The sequence below is a fragment of the Urocampus carinirostris genome, chromosome 2 (assembly GCF_059441175.1).
Source record: "Urocampus carinirostris isolate Australia breed hairy pipefish chromosome 2, RoL_Ucar_1.0, whole genome shotgun sequence".
In the NCBI taxonomy this organism is placed as follows: domain Eukaryota; kingdom Metazoa; phylum Chordata; class Actinopteri; order Syngnathiformes; family Syngnathidae; genus Urocampus; species Urocampus carinirostris.
The window spans coordinates 65,989,650-66,011,640 of NC_142350.1; the positions used below are offsets into that span (position 1 = coordinate 65,989,650).

General features: G+C 41.5%; 1 protein-coding gene across 1 annotated transcript; it reads right to left on the reverse strand.

Annotated features, from left to right (window-relative positions):
• Positions 1-221: 221 nt before the first annotated feature.
• ccne2 (cyclin E2) lies at positions 222-16,603 on the reverse strand. Its single transcript, XM_088328133.1, has 12 exons — positions 16,544-16,603; positions 13,556-13,594; positions 11,664-11,745; positions 11,451-11,507; positions 9,236-9,378; positions 9,024-9,159; positions 8,800-8,946; positions 5,069-5,164; positions 4,860-4,994; positions 3,588-3,699; positions 3,362-3,519; positions 222-688 (listed from the first exon to the last, which is right to left on the reverse strand). Exons 2-12 carry the CDS (start codon positions 13,567-13,569, stop codon positions 572-574), a joined length of 1,197 nt encoding a protein of 398 aa, XP_088184259.1. The 5' UTR covers positions 13,570-13,594; positions 16,544-16,603; the 3' UTR covers positions 222-571.
• Between the last annotated feature and the right edge of the window lie 5,388 nt (positions 16,604-21,991).

Here is a 21,991-nt window from a genome sequence, read left to right on the forward strand (position 1 = left end):
CCTCTCGAGGGATATGACCAGGGTAGATAGATAAATATTGTAGTTGTTTTTAATTATACATGGTACTTAAAAACCCATTATGTTCAAGGTACTTTTTAGAAGCACCATTTGAAGTTTTACACCAAACAATCATTAACCGACCCAGATTTGTTTTTCTTTTTATTAAAAGCTTGTAAAGTCCTATTAAAGTTCATTTTCCAAAATGGATGTATGTACACAAACAATACACATTTGAACATCTCAAGGCACCAATGCAGACCTAGGTCATAAATAGCTCAAAATTCATGTTCCTTTTTTTTTTCTCTTTCATTCAATAAATACAAGTTCACTGCGGCACAGGTGCAGCGGCGCGACTGCTGAGGTCAAGTTTTCAGGAATGAAACAGTCACGATAAACAAAATGGCACAAAACCGGTGGTTGCCACGGTAACCACAGAGATGCTTGTTCCCCCTCTGTCAATGGAATGAACCACGAAGTGAAGCAGCACCAGGAAGTCTTTCAACAAATATGTCGTTCTCGGGTTTAAATTCAACTTGTTCGCTTTTTGGGCTTTCGCGTCCCTAACCGCCGCTCAGTGATTGGTCGGTTTCTCCGTGCTACTGGGTGGTGTCAAAACAGTCGCCACCGGGACGACTGGGGATAGGGGGCAGTCGGCAGCCTCCTCGGCTTGGCGCTCTTGGGCTTTTCTCTGTGGGCACAGGCAAAAAAACATTCATTTTTTTAGATTTTCTAGTGGATTCGGTCGGTCAGTTAATCCTCGTGATGCCTAAAAGGGAGTCGGAACCCATCCTAGCTGACTTCGAGCAGAGGACACCTATAATACATTGTTTGGCACAAAGCAGTGTCTTAAATAGTCTGCCCAGACGCCCGGGGTGTGCATCTTTTACGTCCGGCCTACAACTTACAGAATACAATTTAAAAAAGGCCAACATCTTTTTTAGAAAGAAAAAAAATCTTTCGTTGTTATTTTTTTTCTAATCAAAAGTTTGATTTCAAAATCTTTGTTCAGCTTGAAATTTCGGAATTCCGGTTCGTTTGGCAATATGCATACACGGCAGCCAATCAGAAGCCTGCATCGAATAACTTCCTGCTTCTAGATTTTCCCGAGCGTTTAAGGGCGACCATTTGCATATCATTTTCCAAAGTAGACGCAGAGAGAACACAAGAAAAATGGAGAAGTGGTTAGGGATCAAGACAAAACCTCAGCCGCAGGAGAAATATTCAAAAGAAGCTAACAAAATTTGTGACGCTACAAATTGTAAACGTACATTAAAAGCATCGTGGAAAGAGGAGTTCACCTAGCTTGTAGCAGAGGACGCAACATTGCATGAATGAAGACAGGGATGTGATTGACGTGAGGAGAAAAAGTCTGAAACCTAGCTGGGGGTTTGGGGGCCGCAGCCCTCCCAGGAGGTCCAGGGCGTAGCCCGGTGAGGGGGCGCAGGGGGGGCGACCCCCCCCCCGAAGCTCCTGGGTTTTAAGCAATTTACTTGTCTGAAACCATGCTTATATTTATCATTTAAGTAACATCTTTAGAAGATTTAAATAACAAAATAATTTGCCCATATAACTGATTTTTTTGTAAATACTGCAAGGTCAGTTCAAATGCAGTTCAGTCCCTGCAGCTTGTGCAACAATGCGGCCAATTTTTCTAACAGCCGCCAGGGTGCGCCAGAGCAATAAAGGTAAGCGTGAGACAGTCGGATTTTGAATTTGTTTGCTACGCAAGTGAAAAAGTGAAAGTGAAAAAGTCGGAATTCCGACTATAGTCGGAAAAATCACATCCCTGTGAAGATGAGTAAATACAGGTACATAATGATGGCAGATGGAAAAAAGCGGTGTCATAGACATGCAATGAATGTTATAAGTAGATTTATCATAAACTTAATTCTAAAGTGTTGTTCTGTTATATATTCTGATTATCATTCCTTAATGCTTTGCAACAATGGTTTTTTTGCGAACAGCTGCGAGAAATGAGTTGTCTGTCCTGGTGTCTGCTAACTTTTTGTCACAAGTTTCAGACACTGCACAAAAAAAAAGAAAAATGACTGAGGGTAGTGTACACTCCTCAACAGTAGATGGCGATAACACACTGCAAATGCGAGTTGACGTTTAACAATACAGAAAAAAACAGCCATTTTGTTGACACGTGTTGCGGAGATACAGCCAAGGATATATGCGAGGGTTCCCTCAGGATTTTTCCATTCAAATTGAAGGCTTTATAAGACCTTTTGAAGACCACATTCAAAGAAATTTAAGCTGATTCTGCCATACAGACACCTGAAATTCAACTTATTCGGCATGGAAGGGAATTACTATTACCGTAAATTCCAGACTACAAGCTTCTATTTTTTTGTGTTACATTTTAAACACTGCTGCTTTACATGAGGTTTGGCTTGTTCTCTTTTTTGTGAGCTGCTCTTTTCCACTAGCATGCATTTCTAGTAACATTGCAGACCGATAGCAAGTGGTTACAATTTAGTCTGGTAATGTGGCACCTGTATGACGCGGCAGGGGTAAACCAGCGAAAGCTGTCGGGCCCTGCTGTTGAACAAAACAGTGTGTTGTGTCACCCTGACCCGAGTGACATGGCGGCTTTCTCGTGTCCCGTTTCATTGGGAGGGAGCATGTCCAACTTAGGTGCCTAACTTGTTGGGGTGTTTGGGCATTTGGGTTGGCCATTTGGGTTGGCCATGGCCCAAACATTTTCGTGTGTTTTTTTTGCTATTTTTTCCCCTTTTTTATTTTCTTTGTTATTGTATGTGTTTGTCTTGCTGTTGGTCACACCTCTTGAGGGATATGACCAAGGTATAGATAGATAGATTGTGACAAGCAATGACAACACAAAGACACGGTCCACGTCTAAGTTGCAATTTGGCACTATTATCCAAGACATGGATGCCCTGGTGCTGTCGTCTAGAAATATAGGGCTCACACTACACACGACAAAGCCCTCATTTTCTCTCAGCGCAGTAGTAAATATGTGCTTTGTTATCGTCATCTTGAATGGTCACGCGAAAACACCCGACATAAACAACTGGAGGAGTATAATTGAACACAATGAAATGATCTGCATTTCTATAGCGCTTTTCAAGTCAATGACTTCCCAAAGCGCTTTACAATGTGCTTCACATTTCCCAATGGCGGCCTTGCAGCCATGTAAGGCCCTAACCTGCTTATTGGGGGTATTAGGGGTTCAGTGTCTTACCCAAGGACACTTCGACATGTAACACGGACGAGCCGGGATTCGAACTGGGATCCCTTGATCCTAAGACGAGCGCTCTACCTCCTGAGCTACTGCCGCCCCAATGGTGTGTGGGGAATGTGCTGACGAGTGCGATTTCTTCAAATGCATGCTCACCAGGAAATCCAAGTAGGTGACGTGCGTCTGGATGTTGTGCCGGTCTTCGGTCTTCACCTTGGCGAAGGTCTTGAGCTCGGGTTTGGCTTCCGAGCGCAGCGTGTCCACAAAGGGGTTCATCCACCGCACGCACTCGGACACGCTTTCCCAGGTCAGGCCTAAATACGCCAGATGACTCGGGTAAATTCTATGCTCGGGTTATCGGTAAAACGTCAGTGGTTCTTACCGGAAACTTTATTGACGATGTCAAAGGTAGAGAAGTGGCAGAAAGCGGCCGCGGCGAGGACACTGTAGCTGAAGTCTAGCGAGTGGATGTCCATCATGCACAGGTCTAACAGCTGACATGACAAAACAGTTTTTGTTTTTAGTTTACCATATTTTCTGCACTATAGGGTGCACCGGGTTATAAGGCGCACCCCCCAAAAAATAGTTTTTGGTCCTATATCTTCCATACATAAGGCGCACCGGATTATAAGGCGCTACAATGGGAACGTCGACAAAACAGTCAGATAGTTCAGTCCCCTTAACATTCCCAAAGCTTGCAAAGAAGCAAATACGTGTCATAGACACGTGCGGATGCGGTGTCCGTACGATGTCACTCAAATGCATCGTTCCAAATATCATTCGGAAGGTTAAAGTCTTGGGATTCAAGAAATGCCAACCATTCCTTAGTTTCTATTTTCTTTTTCGCTCGCAACTTTACTGTGCATATGACAATAAACACTTGGAGTTGAGTTTAATTTAAAAAAAGACCCATCACAGAAACATCGATATCACTCTGAAACAAGATACTGGGAAAATATATAGCCGGAGTAGCTCACCGAAGTCGTTGTGTTCAATAATGTGCAACCATGGTCCTCTTATATCCGTGAGTGTAGTAAATCCAGGAGAGTAAAATATTTACAAATACAGTACAGAATAGTAAAATACTGTTTTCTCTATGCCGTCAACCCAACATGCTATTCACATTCATCTTTTTCGGCCAATTGCAGGCTTTGTTTTGCCCCTTTAGCCTATGCTAGCCTGTAAATGATTAAAAGGATCCGCCCCCTTTACCTCCGAATAACTTTAGCCAATAGTGATCGATTCAACTGATGATTGACACATCTTTTTCGGCCAATTGCAGGCTTTGTTTTGCCCCTTTAACCTATGGGAGCCTGTAAATTGTAAAAAGGATCCGCCCCCTTTACCTCCAAATAACTTTAGCCAATAGTGAGCGATTCAAATGATGATTGACACATTGGTTAGCCAATGAAACGCCGGTATTTAAATCCCAGCATACACCGCGGACTACTTCGCGTTTGGGGGAAATCTAGTCGGCGGCTGCTTTGCATTAGTTGCAAGACTTTGCGACTTAATATTGATCCATATATAAGGCGCACTGTTTTATAAGGCGCATGGTCAGCTTTTGAAAAAAATTAAGACTTTTAGGTGCGCCTTATAGTGCGGAAAATACGGTACTTCCTCAAATCTGGTCGCTTGAAAGCAGAGTCCTCACCTGCGTGATCTGGATGTACATGTCCTGAGAGAACTGCGGCACCAGGAAATTTTCGTCCTCTTTTTGCGCCTCCACCTGAGCGTAAAGCTTGAGCCAGGAGATCGGAGTCTCTGGACAAAGATTCCAGTCCAATGCCTGCAACCATACAAAAAAAATGTCACTTTTATTTCGGAAGGCTTGATGAATGTGGGTAAGCGCGAGGGCGCCACCTTGAGGATGTGAAGCTCCGTGCGCTGGATGTCCCATACGTCACAAGCGCCGTCTGTCACGTAGGCAAACTCGGCGATTTTGGGAGGGTAGATTTCCTGTGATTGAGAAGGGTCTTGTATGAGAAACTCAAAAAATAACATCCTCAATAAACACAAAAAGGGGTGCATAGTGTTTGTTCTGCTTTGGCGGAAATAAAGAGCAAAGGCAGAATGTCACACTTTCACTTTACCTCCAGAGACCTTGTTAGAATATGATATGGTGAACAGGGTTGGGTAGCGTTACTTTAACTTGATTACTTTCAATTACTTTTGGATGACTCCAGTACCAAATATGCTAAAAAAGACAAAAGAAACTAAATATGAATAAAATGACTCAATTTTGTGCAGGCTTGGGGAGTAACGGAACACATAGAACGGCAAAAATGATGTTGGCAAGCTGTTTGGATTGATTTTCATTTTGTTTCTGTCGCATTTGATGTTCGTTTTGCCGGAGATCAAAGAGATCAAAGCCAGGAGAGAAAGCTTACCACGTGTTGTGAGTCATCATTTTATTCATATTTAGTTTCTTTAGTCTTTTATTAGCATATTTGGTATTGAAGTAATCCAAAGGTAATTGAAAGTAATCCAGTTAAAGTAACCCTACCCAACCCTGATGGTGAAATTGTGAATTGCTGTTAAAAGTGTTGATAAAAATTGTTCAAACCTCATATTGTTAGAATATGATATAATGAAATTGTGAATGTGTTTAATTGCTGTTAAAAGTGTCAATAAAATTGTTCAAACCACAAACCCCTGCAATTTCTGGTAATAATAATAAAATGTGTAAATTACGGTTTGACCGCTGGGTGGCAGCACGACCTTGGTTTAGACTTTCACATTTAGTAACGGAAAGAAGACAAATCGAGAAGTAATTTCATCTCAGGAGAATGTGTGCTGCGTCAATATCTTTATTCGGGGTTCCAATAGATTAAGGCAAGTTAATTTCAATACTTTTGAAATCAAATTTAAGACTAATTCACCCAAAAAACACAGTTGAAAAAAAAAAAAACACAAATATTATTTGCACACAATACATTGTGCCTCGTGCACATTACTTTGCTCAGCTTTTAGCCTTGGTTAAAAACGTTCGTTGGACAACAATTTCTAATTAAATGTTCACTTTAACATGGTTCAAATTAGACGTTTTTGTGCGAAATTGTATTTGTATGGTGGGAAGACTGAAGAGGCTCGACTGAAACAAATCACCGTTCGATAGTTCCGCTACTGTGATAGCGCCATGTTGCCATGAAAGGAAATGGGTGCATTATGTTTAAAAGGAAATTGATAAATAGGACTAAATCTTTTTAGCTCAAACAAATATAAATCCTATAAATTGGATTTGAGACATTTTAATGCCAATTAAGTCCTTATTTTCAGAGTACAGTAATGAATTTGATGCCCTTTAAGACTTTTTAAGGATTCGCAGAAACCCTGTTCTTCATCGTTTGAAGCCTTCAAAAAGCAATGGCTGTCGGTTTATTTTAGTATAGTAGATAATTGGCGATGCGCATCGAAGTATATGGCGAGTTGACCAAAATAATATGTTATGTTAGCCTGGAGAAAAATGCCATATTTGCTGTAGTGTCGCGGTTGCCACGGCGCCCAATTGGCCCCGCCTGTGGGTGCCAGCTGCAGCTTGTTGACAGATTGGCTCCTTGTCAGTATATGAACACTGTCATGTCAGTCCCCTTTTGTCGGTCCGTCTGCGAATCTCCGTTTTTACACGGCAAGCCCTTTTTTCGCCTCCTGTTGTTCTCCCGCTACGATCTGTTTGATCTCGACCACGGCTACTCTCCTCTCCTGGTTTTTGACTTTTTCCTGTTCCCGACTACGCTATCGCTCGCCACGGAAGTCCCGCTTCCCCAACCTACTCCTCGAGACCAACAATCTCCGAATCGAGTGTGCGCTCCTTTCCCTTCTCCCCCATAAAACTGTGAGTAACGTTGCGCGAGTGGGTCCTGTTTCCTGTTCTGGTCCCGACATGTAGTTTTCTATGTTTGTGTAACAGAGTTGAAATGTGATTGTTTTGAGTTGTTTTGAATTCTCCCAAAATTTGTGTTTTTGTTGCATGACTGTTAAAACTCTGGTACCGCATTCATTTGTTTAGCCACGGGCGTGTGCGACAGTCTTTTTCGTTTGGCACTTTATGGGCTTCTGCGCTTGCCGTACCTTCGGCTCTATCACCTCGTGCTGAAGGTAAACTGCCCAATATCAGTTTGAGTAAAAGTTCATATTTTGCTAAATATAGGAGCGGCTTTCACAGACTATTTTTGTATATAAATGGATATAAGTTGACCGTGTAGTCCTTTGAGACGTTTCGTGATTAAGGGCGTCACAAATGAATGTGACTTGACTTGTGACTATTATAAAAAGGAAAAAAAAATGGAGCTCTGCATATTTGATGTAAACAAGCGGTTCTGTGTATAATTTCGTTATGCCGCGGCCTGCTGAAATGGGTCTCATATGACGCTTGAGCTGTACTTTTGACATTAGATAGATAGAATTCTATCTATCTACCTTGGTCATACACCTCAAGAGGGGTGACCGACAGCAAGACAAACACATGCAATAACAAATAAAATAAAAAAGGGAAGAAAATAGGAAAAAACACACACAAACATTTTTGGGACCATGGCCAACCCTCGGCACCTAAGTTGGTCATGCTTTCGTCCCTCCAGATGAAACGGGACACAAGAAAGCAGCCATGTCACTCGGGTCAGGGTGACACAACACTGTTCAACAGTAGGGCCCGAAATCTTTGACTGGTTTACCCCCGCCGCATCATACCAATGCCCTGCCCATCCCTTAGAACGCGTCCAAACACCCCACTATCCTTTCACGACACTTCTCCACTCATTCCTATCACCAACAAGAGCTCTAGCTTCCACTAGATTTACACATTAGAATTAAAAAGTTGAACTATGTGATTATAAATTGCCATTAAACAGAACTTGTTAGCTTTAATATCGAAAAATTGGCCTGAAAATGCAATACATTGTTATGCCTGTCCTGAACAAACACACCCTTCTCCATGTTTATAGTGAGCATTGAAAACCTCAGTATATTGTTTCAGAGTGTCTCAAGACATAATATTGTTTTAGAGCAGAGGTATTCAACGTGGTGTTTGTGGGCGTCAGGGTGCCCCCTAAGGACGACTAAGGTACCTGCGGGCCTATTCTGAAAGTAGCTCACCAATTTTGGGTCATTGCGATTTTCTAGTAAAACTATTTTTGGGCAGCACGGCGGCGCAGTGGTTAGCGCTTGTGCGGCACAGTTCATGTCATGGGAACCTGTCGTGGGTTCAAATCCAGCTCCAGACTTCCTGTGCGGAGTTTGTATGTTCTCCCTGTGCTTGTGTGGGTTTCCTCCTACATTCCAAAGACATGCATTTCAGGTGGATTGGCCGGTCCAAATTCTCCCTAGGTGTGAATGAGCGAATGAGTTGTCTGTGCCCTGCGATTGGCTGGCAACCAGTTCAGAGTGTCCCCTGCCCACTGCCCGGAGATGGCTGGGATGGGCTCCAGCCCCCCCGCGACCCTAATGAGGATAAGCGGTACAGCTAATGAGATGAGACTATTTTTGTGTGTTTGATGGAAACATTATCTTTTTGCTAAGTTTAAACCTTATTCATGTGCATTGCAAGTATGACACGAGTGATGAAATGTGTACTTTTTATTGTCGAGTATCAGTACCTCGATCTTGGAGGCAATGAAGAGCGCGGTGATGCCGATGAGCTGCAGGTAGTCCTTGTTGACGTTCTCCTGAGTCAACATGAAGCGATCGAAGAAATCCTGCGCCAGGTATGCCGTCTGCCGGTGGAGGCAGTAGACTTCGCTCACCTAGTAAGACCATTTAGAAATAACACTGTAAATGACATGCTAATATGCCACTCAACTCAACATTTCCCGATTCTGACCTCCAGCAGCCAATCGAGGAGGATGGCCCTCATGCTGGGCTGCAGCTTGTGGTGCCTCTGCAGGTAGTTCTTGTCGTGAACGTACTTGAGTTCCTTGTTGAGCATCTTGATCCACACGTCGTCCGAGCTGGCCCAACTGCAACACGGCGACAATGTGTCGTAAAAGATCGTGCCGGACGCGATACGCGGCGGCCATCTTTAAGGGCGCGTACCTGAGCCTGGGCAGGGGAGAAGATTTAATGAAGAGGTTCTTGAAGCGGTACTGCTTGAAGTTGGACAAGTCGGCCGGTTCCAGTTCTTTATGTGGCGTTTCGATGAGGACGCACGGGCTCGCTCCCTCTTCTGACCAACACGTCTGAACACGAAAACACAACCAGCAAAAGATATAGTTATGGCCGCCATGGTAAATGGACTGCATTTTATGGACCCCCAAAGCACTTTACAATTCACTTCACACCTTACCCGTTCACACATTAATAGCAAGGTCAGCCATACAAGGCACCTACCTCATTGTCGAGGGCATTAGGAGGGGTCAGTGTATTGCCCGAGGACACTTCAATATTAAACTCAGAGAAGCCGGGAATTGAACTACTGCCGCCCCATGCCATGCCTTTATTAATTATTTAAATGCTTTTAGATACCTTAGTTTGTATATGTCTGATGTGTGTTTTTCAGCTTGATTTATTGTCTATTACAACCCCTAAAAACTTAATTTCTGATACAGTGTCTATTGCTGCACCATCCATTTTTACTTCTAAATCTAGATTTGCCTTGCGATTACCAAAGAATATCACTTTGGTTTTATTTAAATTTAAAGATCATTTATTTATAGGGGCGGCTAGTGGCTCAGGAGGTAGAGCGCTCGTCTTGGGATCAAGAGATCGCAGTTCGATTCCCGGCTCCTCCGTGTTACATGTCAAAGTGTCCTTGGGTAAGACACTGAACCCCTAATACCCCCAATATGCAGGTTAGCGCCTTACATGGCTGCACGGCCGCTATTGGGAAATGTGAAGCACACTGTAAAGCGCTTTGGGAAGTCTTGACTTGAAAAGCGATATATAAATGCAGATCATTTCATATCCATCCATACTTTTACAATTAATGCAGGTTACCAAATCAATATAGTTAGCATTTGAATAGAAAATGTTAGTGTCGTCGGCAAATATTACACATTTTAATAGTTTTGAAACATTAAAAATATAATTAATATATAAATTAAATAACTTTGGACCCAGGATAGAACCCTGTGGTACTCCACAACAGATGTCCAAGTATTCAGATGACAACGCTCCCATTTTCACATATTGCTTCCTCCCTGTCAAATAACTTTGAATCCATTGCAAATATATAATCAAATGCTTATATATGAAAAATATACAGTGGAACCTCGGTTTTCGAACGCCTTTCAGTTCGAACAAATCGGAGTTCGACCAAAATTTTTTAGAAATTCTTGCTTCGCTGTTTGGTCAAAAATTCGGAGTTCGAACGCAGGAAATGCGTGAGTGCGTACGCTAGGGTGCGATGCTGAGCAGCATACGGGTGTAGATCGCCCCCACCCCTCGTGACCAACTGTTATCACGTGCGCACTTGCCTCTTTTTGCTTTCGCTTTTTATATCGGTGAACGGAGTGTTTTAGCCCTTAACTATGCCTCCGAAAAAGGTCGGTGCAAGCAGGACAGGTGAAAAAAGAAAAGTTGTTAGTACAACTATTGCCTTTAAGAAAGACATAATAGCCAAATATGAAAGAGGTGTGCGAGTGTCTGATCTTGCCTGCGCCTTCTGCTGACCACCACAAAGGTAAGAAATCCTATTCATAATTCTTTTCTTTATCCTTTTTTAAATTTTTACACGTTCATGTTAGCGTCATCTTTCGTACGGAAGATTACGATAACGCAAACGTACGATTAGCCTGGGTTAGCTTTATGATTACGTTGAACATCCAGGGTGTTGGAACGGAGCCCCCTTTCCAATGAAGCGCTAGCCACTTTTTGTAGAGACCCGGGTGCTAAATGACTTGTAAACGACCTGATTATTTTATTTTTACACGTTCATGTTAGCGTAATCTTTCGTACGGAAGATTACGATAACGCGAACGTACGATTAGCTTCATGTTTACGTTAAACATTCACGGTAAACATTCAGGGCGTTGGAACGGATTAAAACGATTTACATTATTTTTAATGGGAAAATTGATTTCGGTGATTGAACAAATCGGTTCTCGAACAGGGTTCTGGAACGGATTATGGTCGAGAACCGAGGTTCCACTGTATCACTAAATACCATTTTTTTTTGCATCTAATGATCATCCTACAGTGCGAAAAATAGGATACTTGACTTTTGAAGAAGCGTTTAATTCACCGATTAGTCAATTATATTAAAAAATGTTCATCAACTCTCACTGCTCAACGGGAGGCCGGAAACACCAACCTGAATTTCATAGCAGTTTTGTTTCTTGGCGGCGGGTTGACTCTTCTTCTTGGAGGGCTGCCAGACACACACATACAAAACCAGTTACATAAACGGAGGCAGAAAGTGAAATATTTTCACCCCAACTGATTATTTTGCAGGAGTAAAGAGGGACTTGATGATTTGTACTTTGAGTTACTGTGAGTAAAAAGCCTAAAACCTGGATCAACTGACCTCGCACTTCCGTTTCCTCAGTGGCGCTCTGACGGTGGGTTCGATTGTGTTTGAGTCTCTGGCTTGAAGGGTGATGCGACCACTGCAGAGAAATTTGACAAATTGGATCAATACAAATATACCACATCATTTTTTCGAGTTTCTTGAGGTTCATTTTGAACAAAATTTTTGTCCAAAATCAGGGGTGTCAAACTCGTTTTAGCTGTGGGCCACAAATGCTATAAAAAATGTCACCGGGGCCGAACAAGTAAGTTTAGAAAAGGAGAAAGGGAGAAAAAGAGAAAGAGGGGGAAGGAAAGAGAGAGCGATAAACAGATAGGGAGATCAAGGGAGACAGAGTAACAGTGAGAGAAAAAGAGCAGAATTGAGATATGAAAGGAGAAATAGAGAAATAAATAAATAAATAAAAGAAATAAGGAGAGAAAGAAAAAGAGAAGGATGAAAAGAATGAGAGAAATGAAACAACAGAGAAAGAGAGTGGGCAGGGGGAAAAGAGAGACAAAGTGAGGTGAGAGAGATCAAAAAAGGGGAGAGAAAGAGAGGGTGAGAAGGAAAGAAAAATAGAAAGACAAATACAGCGTAAGTTAGAGATGAAAAAGAAAGAGTTGGAGAGTGAGAGATAAATAGAGAAGAGAGAGAAAAAAAGAGAAAAAGAGAGTGAACAAGGGAGAGAGAAAAAAATAAAAAAGAAGAAAGTGAGAGAGTAATAGAAAAATACTACCACAGTTGTTTTGCAAGAGTTAACTGGCTCGGGTGGAATGCGGTGGAAATATTTAAAACACAGCTCATTTTCCTCTTGCACTTCTCTCACTGTTGTCTTGTGGGCCAGAATTAAACCACTGGTGGGCCTGATCTGGCCCGAGGGCCGCCTGTTTGACACATGTGTCCTAAATCATGGTTCCAAGGTGCGAGCAAAGTAAGTACGTAATTACCTTTGGCGCAGACTGGGCGAGACAGAAGGGACTGTGCATAGCTCTGCCCATCCCTACCTCTCACCCATTAAAATTGCTGATTGCTTAGCTGGCATTTTGGGGTGTTTACAGTTTGTTCTGAGGGTTTTCATTCTTAAGTGTCTCAACAGTGAACGGTCATTGTTTAATGAGCTTCCGTATAAAAGGATTCCTTAGCAATGTACAGCCAAAACAGGGTCTGTTGGTGTGCCCCATATACTGTATACTGGACTAATACGTTTGTAATAATAGCGTTGTTTCAACTTCTTGTGTAATACAAGTAGCTTCGCTCAAGCTATTAAAAGGATGACACGGCGAAAACATTTAGGATTTTGTTTTTATGGCGCATGAGCCATATGTCCCTGACCCCTGCAACGGCCACAGAAACGAGTCCCAACTTACTGAGCACGGCAAAAATAGACTAGTGATCATTTTATTAGTCCACCAGCTGTTGATAACTACCGCTTTATCACAGTTTACACTGTAATTAACATATCACGTTTCTTTTATCCTCAATAGTTTCTCGTAATAAAAATGTGCACCTCGCTAACTACATTTTATAAACACATGCTAAGAAATTCCTTTTTTTCCATATATGAACAGGTTTGTGTTTAAATTTTGTGGGAGCATTAAGTGGAAACTAAATATTTGCAAATGGTCAGTCGACTACCCTTTTGCAGTAATCGTTGGTATCCTCCGGCAAAGAACACTATAATAAATAGAAGTTTGCAATATTGCTAGTATTCTAAAATCATAACGGCATAGGAGAAGTCAAAAACAGCAGGGATGCCAGGAATACTCAGAAAATGTGATAATGTGAACCACCCTGGCCCACCCTTATCCCCATTCGAGAGAGTGGCGGGAGGCCCAGTCCCTCCCTTTCTTTTAAGAATCCCACTTATCGACTCCTCCCTCACCACAATGGCAGAGCTAGAAGCTCACCTGCGTCTGGACATTGTTCCGGTGACTGGACTTGTGCTTCTGCAAAAGAAACATGAAAACATCAGTGAGCTCCACATCATCATCGAGATGAACCGAATGAAATGAAGACGCTTCCTGGAGCCGCTGTGGCTGATCGGCAACTATGTGCTAAAGAGCCATGTTCTCGTATTTGACTCACAAAGAGCAACTTTAGGTCAACAAAGTTCCAAGTGACCCACAAGGTATTCTAAGACGGCACACTAATGACAGAATGTTACAAAATGAAGTATTTAGGGAGAAATTAGGAACATAAGATTCAGTGTGGCAATCAGCCTGGTCTTACTTTATTCAACCCTAAACACCAAATTGTGGAGTTCATCATGTGTGCCTGATGTTATTTTGATCCCGTTTATGCAATTGATCCAATTTTATAATAATAATAATAATAATTTCCTTTGTATTGTCATTCTTTGTAACAATGTACACAGAACGAAATGTCGATACACCTGACCCGTTGTAGCGAGCCGATGCAGCCGCAGCCAACAGAGGGCGCCGCCATTTTACCAATTAGGTATGACTCGGCCGAGGCGCGAACCAGCGACCTCCCAGTCTCAAAGCGGGCACACGGAGATAATAATAATATAATAGTTTCCTTTGTATTGTCATTCTTTGTAACAATGTACACAGAATGAAATGTCGATACACCTGACCCGTTGTAGCGAGCCGATGCAGCCGCAGCCAACAGAGGGCGCCGCCATTTACCAATGTTATAAGTCTTAGGTATGACTCGGCCGAGGCGCGAACCAGCAACCTCCCAGTCTCAAAGCGGGCGCCCTACCATCTAGGCTACTGAGGTGATCAATATTATCAGACCAACACCCAGATCTTGAGTAGGGATACTGATATCATTATGAAATAATATTACCTTCCCTCTGGAAAACGACTGATATTTTCAAGCAACATACATTGAAATACCTCGATGCGAGTTTCCATGCATTTATTCGTGATTCATTTTATTTCTTGGTAGGTAAATATCCCTTAGAGCGCAGGTGTCAAAGAGGCGGCCCGCGGGCCAGATCAGGCCCGCTAAGGGATTGATTCCGGCCCGCGAGACAGCACTCAGAGAAGCGCAAGAGAAAAACAAGCTGCAGGTTGAAATATGTCCACTTGATGTTGCCTAAGCCAGGTGCCTCGAACAAAGACACTGTACTTGTATTTCTTTTTCTCTCTCTCTCTTTTTCTCTCTTTTTCACCCCTTTTCTCCCACTCTCTGTCTCTTTCACTCTCTGTGTCTCTCTTTTTCTCTTCCTTTGTTTCTTTCTCTCTGTGTCTTTTTAACTTATTTTGCTCTAACTTCCATTTTCCTTTTCTCTTTCTTTCTTCCTACCTTTCACGCTTTCTTTTCTCTTTTCTCTCCTTCTGTCTTTCTATTTCTCTTTGGATTTTTCTTCCTGTCTTTTTTTTCTTCTTTTTCCCCTCTCTCACGACTTTTTATCCCCTTTGTTTCTCACACTCTCTCCCTCTCTCTTTTTCTTTCTTTGTCCTGCCCTCTCTCCTTTTCCCTCCCTCTTTCTCTTATTTCTTTATCTCTCTTTTTTCCCTCTTTAATCTACTAGTGCGGCCCCCGACAGAATATTTGTTATATCGTGTGGCCCCCGAGTTAAAATGAGTTTGACACCCCTGCCGTAGAGGATAACTGATACTAGTAAAGGCTGATTATGTCACCAACACCAATACCTGTTATCAGTATCTGCCCATCCCATGTTTCTCCACATTGATCATCTTTACATTCATTGTTTAAAATAATGTATGCATGATCATTTTGCATAACTAGTTTATCATCAACATGTGTCTTGTACTTGTTACTTTAATACCCAGCTCATAAAGGAGTATTAATGTGAATTTCCCTTCGGGGATGAACAAAGTATCTATCTATCTATCTATCTATCTAACTACATGAGACTAATCTTATCCAAGCTTAGTCTACTTGTATTATTGATGCATCTATAAATGTAATAGCAAAACCTAGAAAAATAAAGCGATTAGATGCACACAAATACAAAATGGTGGATTTAATGTTAAAAAAAGAAAAGAATGTGGAGCAAGCAGACGCCACTGAGAAAAAATGGGGGTTGTATCTCTCCCTCACTTCCAAACAAAAAAAACTCAGAAAATACCTCATTTAAACACAAACTTTTACCCTCTAACACTAGAAGAAACGTCCCCGAACCCACCCGGCGTACTTTAAGCGACATAAAACGCTTAAAAATATGAACTTTAAGCGAGAATAGGAACGCAAAGACGCGCCAATTTCGAGCAGTTCGAAGCGGGAGGATTGTGGGAGCCCCCCCGAACTGGACTCCCTCTGCAGCCACAAAGAAGCTCTAAAAGCCCCTCCAAATACGAACTTTGTGTCTTTTTATGAACATTGACACCTCAATTTAACCCTCGACGTCTAAAATGAGCCCGTTTTGTGCCCATTAAAAGCGTATAGGGCGATGAAATACGAGTTCAAGTTTGGGAGGGAAGCCACTGGAGTTAGCTTGCTAGCTGGTTTGCTAACTGGGTCAACATTACTATTGATTCTGTTATTACACTACTTTTAACGCAGATAATCAAATGATATATTGTATTGTTTACTTGCCCTAAAAGAAGAGAAAAATAAACCTCGGAGGCGAGAAGGGATACTTTTAATAACGAGACGTTATTGTGTTGATACACCTCAAATCGTTAAAAAGGGAAAAAAATGACAGAATGAATGCTATTATTAAATAAAGTAGAATAATTGTGTGTCCAGTGTGTTTATATTGTCGAATTCAAATGATAGAATTTAGAAAAACGAGGTTTATTACTAAGTTATAACGCTTTTTCGTGGTTAAAACACAAAGGAGACAAGAATTAAGTGTTTTTTCCCCAGCAAACGAGAAAGACATCAATAAACACTTTGTGGGATTAAAAAAATGTTTAAAAACCCATCAAAAAATAAGACGATCAGAGATTAGATCTTACCTCCAGTTAGAAGAATGAATGAGTGGATCAGCTGTCGCGCCGGCGCCAATCTTTATATCCGCCTCTTGTGCCGCGCGCATGCGCGCTCCGTCTTCCCACTCGAAACGCGCTCAAAAGTTTGAAAAGGAGCGGAAAATATTCCGCGGGCGACGTGTCTGTGTGAAACCCCGGATCCTGTTTGACTTTACCGAGATAGGAGCGATCATTAAAGATGGATATTATACAACTTGTTGGGGTTTTTTCTTTGCTTTTCCTGAGTATGCTGCCGTCGTTTCAATCGATGAGTGTAGTTTATTGTGTTTTTGCGCAGAAATAAGGCTTTCCGTATTTTCCGGTTGAAATTAAACGACACGACACACTCTCCCCAAACGTATATATTGTAAAACGCTGTATGAAGTGGTCAAAAATGCGGACTTTGAGCGAGTTTTCTACAAGTATCTTGAGACCTTCCGTATTTGGGGGAGGAGTCGTTACAAAACTTAGCCAATTGAAACGCGTGCCACAGTGGTCACGTGACTATCGGCCCAGATGTAAACAGACAACCACGTGGAGCTGCTGTCAAACTTGTCAACAAAGTGAAAAGTCAATCATATACTTAACATACGCTTATTTAGTAGTTTTAGGACCCAAACAATCATTCTAGTGCATTTATATACATCTTTATCATGACATAATTTGATCTAATTGTTCTCTTTTCAGTATTTATCACGTGCTTATCCTGGAGAGCAATTACTAATTTCGTTGCAAACAATGTTCACTATTAAAAAATACTAGTCTATGTTATTCTATTCTGTATGCCCAATTAAGTATTTTTATTGCAACATTATTGATAAAAAAAATTGTTGTACGGTAATTAGTCAGCAACACGGCACCAATAGTGCATTTCAAATTACCAAATAAATATGTGAACATTTTATCAATTCAAATATCAAAATATATATGGTACACGTGTATGGATTTTTAGACACAAAAATAAAAGTTGTATTACAATCTGATGTCCTCTGGTAGGCGCTGGAGGTCCCTTAAACCAATAAGAGTTTCTTCCCCAGAGCCATCACCACCATAAACCAGTGCGCAAAACTGTGGAATATATATATATATGCCAACTTCTTTTTGTTGCTCTATTGTTAAGATGCACTAGTTTTCATTGCACTAGTCAAGTCATGTTTATTTGTATACCCCTTAATCACAAGGAGTCTCAAAGGGCTGCATAGACCACAGATTACTGCAAACTACTGATTATAATGACACATCCCCTGATCTAAAACCTACACGAGGGCAAGGAAAAACTCAAAACCTCAACATGAGGAAAATGAAGAAACCTTAAGAAGGGACCGCTCGTGAGGGAATCCCCCTTTCAGGATGACCAGGCTGCAACAGTCATGATGACTGATTAGTATCACCTGTGCCCGCTCGTTTGGCGCCAGCTGCTGCGGGCTACCTGATTGGTTCCCAGTCTTTTTCAAGCACAGTCCTTTCACTAGCCTGTTGTGAGTCTGTCAGCAAACCTCTGTTCCTACAAGGCAAGCACTTTGACTCTGACTCCCGTTGGTCCCGCCTTTTGCACCCGTTTTTTCACCTGTTCGTTCCTGATTTCCCCGTTTGTCTCCAGCTTACAACCCATTTTTTGATCCCGACCACGATTTTGCTACCCTGTCCCGGCTATCGACCTGTTTTTTCCATCTTCGACACCACCATCTCCCGCTCCGGAAGACCCACTTCCGCATTCGGAACACGATCCGATTCTGTAACGCATCTGGGTCCTGATTCTGTTCTGGTCGTGACAGCAACGGATGTTGCAATGACAAATAATACACAGATATCGTCAAGACGAAATCTAGGTCCTTCATAAGCTATAGAATAGAAGTGTGTTTTAAGCCTATATATAAATAGTTCCACTGAGTTTGCAGATGGAATCTCAGGGGCCAGAGCATTCCACAGTACCAGGGCCCGGATGGAGAACGCTCTCGAACCTGCGGATTTCTTCTTGGCTCATGGGATCACCTGTAGACCAGCATTTTCAGAGAGAAGGCTCCCATTATAACTTGGGCCATTCTCTACGCACTATGTAGTAAATATTTCTGCCCCTCTATCTTATTTTTCTCTTTAAAGTCTTTACTTTGTGTTTACCCTGGAAGGCCATGTCTAATTTCGTTCCATACAATTTTTCTCTACGTTGTAATCTGTGACAATAAAGACAACTCAATTCAATCCTAAGCAATGTTCCCTCTAATTTTCCACGGGTCTGAGCATTCACACAAAGTGGGTGAGCAGCGCTTGAAACAACAGTGAGCAACCATAATCCCAAGTGTGGCAAGATAATTAATTATCAAACATGTCCAAAACTTGACATCAAGTTACATTTTGCTGAGTTTCCGGCAATGCAAAATGATTTTTCTCTTTTGAATGAATTGACTCATGTACTATTGCAAAGGTTATACGGCCTACAAACGTCGTTTGTTCTTACAATTCTTTCACAAGATATCTTTATATTTCCTGATACATTTTGTCGCATAATATTAACATTTTGGGGGCTTATTGAGTCGGTTGTAAGATACAGAACTGTACTTAATCAAATTTTTTAGTGGAAGTACAATGTTGGCAACAAGATTCACTTGATACAATTGGAAATTATTTGAATGCAACACAAACTTTTTCTTCTTTTTTCCGCGTTTTTACCTCTACTTTTTTTAAAATTCCTTTAAAAAAATCTCATTGTGTTTATTTTTTCCGAGCTGTTACTTATTTTCTTTTTGTTCTCTATTTACTTTTTTCCTACATTTCTTTTTCTTTTTTTCTGGCTTTTTTCTAAAATTTTTCCTTCTTTTTTCTCTTCCTCTTGTTTCTTTTTTTCTCAGCTTTTCACTACTTTTTTATTTTGGTATTTCTTTCTTTTTTGTTCTATTCCCCGCTTCCTTTAAGACATTTTGTGCATCATTTTACATAATATTTGGTCATGTTGGGATTAAAGAAGCAAAAACAACCCGAAGAGCCGTTCAGGACCTGAAAGAGCCGGTTCCTTTTAGTGATCCGAGCCGAAGAAGCCGGTTCTCCGTCAAACTCTACTAACTTTACTCAATTTCGTTCTACTTCGACTCGACTTCAAAATACCGCATTCAGGACACAACGTCAGGGGAACCCGTGTATTTTTACTTTGATGCACTGTAACTTTGACTTGAGTCGCTTCTTAATTAGTAATTTTGAGCCCTCATTTTTGTGCGCTGGCTAGATTTTTTTGTGCGCTGAGAATGTGCAAGCAGCGCGCAATTGCGCACGTGCGCAGCTTAGAGGCAACACTGATCCTAAGTGTAGTGTATCAGACATGCAGAAACAAAGACTTCCACAAGTGAAAATGAGTATGAAAACATTTATTTTGAGTCTAATAAAAAAATCACACATAGGAACTCTTACAATCGAAAACGAACCAACCCCTAAACAACATCCGATTTCCAAGCAGAGAAAATTGAACAGTCTTACATGAACATACGGTATAAGATACAGAGAAAATATGTCGATAAATAAAAGAGAAAAAAAGAATTCCTACAATTCCTGCAACACGTTTCTTTTTCTTTTTTTCTTTTTCCAAAGTGCGGTATTATTCCAGTAAACTACATAAGAAAATAAAAGTGTGTAACACTCAGTGAATAAAAGGGAAAAATTCAAATGCCACTCTATGTGAATCACACTTGAGAACGAACAAAAAAGGTTTTGCTACATGATTATGTCTGCTTGCTCGCAAGTCTTTTACTTTGAAGGGGTTGAGACAAAACGGTGCATAGTTGACATCCAGGTCTTTTTCTCGTCGAGCGTTTCCGAAAGACAGAAACAAAAACAAAAGTCCAAGTTCTTCGACGATGCGCTGTGTTAAGACATCTCAACTTGCAAGGCACGTGATGCGCACATTTTCAAGGCATTCGACAGTTATAAAACGAAATCCCTGTTTATTTTTTATGACAACAGAACCGAAACAATATCCCTTCTGTCTGATATTGACTAAAAAACGACATGATTTTTGACGTTCCAAAAACGAGTGAGAAATATCTTTGGGTTTCCAAAAACCATGCACAAGTCCGATTGTTACCGTGTGTCACATGTGCCCTTTACACTTAAATATTCATTCGAAATACAACGAGAGTACACGTAGGCGGGTATGGTATACACTAGAGTATGCCCACTTATTCCAAAACTACATTGAAAAAAAATGAACATAAAAATTGACAAAAACCATGAACAAAGTGGGCCGTTTTGACCATAACACAAACATGGATTATTATTATTCATGAGCCCGACAACAAAAAGTTACAAACATCATGATAATGTCATAATAACTGATTACAGATTCTCCCTGCCCTTTTTTTGTGTCTTATAATTTTTCTAACCACAAGCCTAACTACGACACAAACATAAAAAGCTAAGAAAACTCATGTCAATCAATAGTCCAGGGACCGACACTTAATGTCCATTGTCGAAAGAAACCGAAAGAAAAGAATGACAATAATCAGCCGTCGAGTAAATCTGCATTTTCCGAAGTTAAAAGTGATTGGTTGTGACCCTGAGAAGCGGACTGCAGATTTATTTAAGAAAAGAGGAAAAAGTTTCGGTTTTCTTTCGACCGAACAAACCAACTCCGCCACGAATGACGCTAACACACGCATACTCATACTGATATGTAATCTGTTTTTCGCTTTTTCCAAAAAATATTTTAAACTTTTTTTTTAAATACTTTTTTCTTACATGTCTATTGGTCGTAAAGCTACAGTTAAAACAAGGCAAGTTGAGTGATATCCGACCCAGGTTTTTTCTCTCGTTTTTTTGTCCCTTCCTCTTTTTTTTTTTACATTGAAGAATATACAGTGGAAATAACCCAAAAAATCCTGAGGCAGGACCACAAAAAATTCTCTCATTTTGATGCATTGGAGTGAATATTAGGATAACAATCAATTTGTCGAGGGGCAGCACGGCGGCGCAGTGGTTAGCGCGTGTGCGGCACAGTTCTGAGGTCATGAGATCGAACCTCCTGTGTGGAGTTTGCATGTTCTCCCCGGGCACTTCCAAAAAACATGCATGTTAGGTTAATTGGCCTAACCGAATTGTCCTTAGGTGTGAATGAGCGAGTGAGTTGTCTGTCTCTGTGTGCCCTGGGATTGGCTGGCAACCAGTTTTAGGTTGTCCCCTGCCTGAAGATAGCTGGGATGTGCTCCAGCACCCCCGTGACCCTACTGAGGATAAGGGGTGCAGATAATGAATGAATCAATCAATCAATTGGTCGAGTGGATATCGACTTTCCAGCGAGGGAAAGGGTGTGGCTTGGGTTAAGCTTTTGAACACCCCATCTCATTAGCTGCACCGCTTATCCTCAGTAGGGTCGCGGGGGTGCTGGAGCACATCCCAGCAATCATCGGGCAGTGGACAGGGGACACCCTGAACTGGTTGCCAGCCAATCGCAGG

What these genes read in the sequence shown, in the direction of transcription:
- ccne2 (XM_088328133.1), bottom strand. An exon ending in TGAGGAAACGGAAGTGCGAG is followed by an intron (nt 11,508 to 11,663) that starts GTCAGTTGATCC and finishes TGTGTCTGGCAG; the next exon opens with CCCTCCAAGAAGAAGAGTCA. An exon ending in CGGAGCTTCACATCCTCAAG is followed by an intron (nt 4,995 to 5,068) that starts GTGGCGCCCTCG and finishes GTATGGTTGCAG; the next exon opens with GCATTGGACTGGAATCTTTG.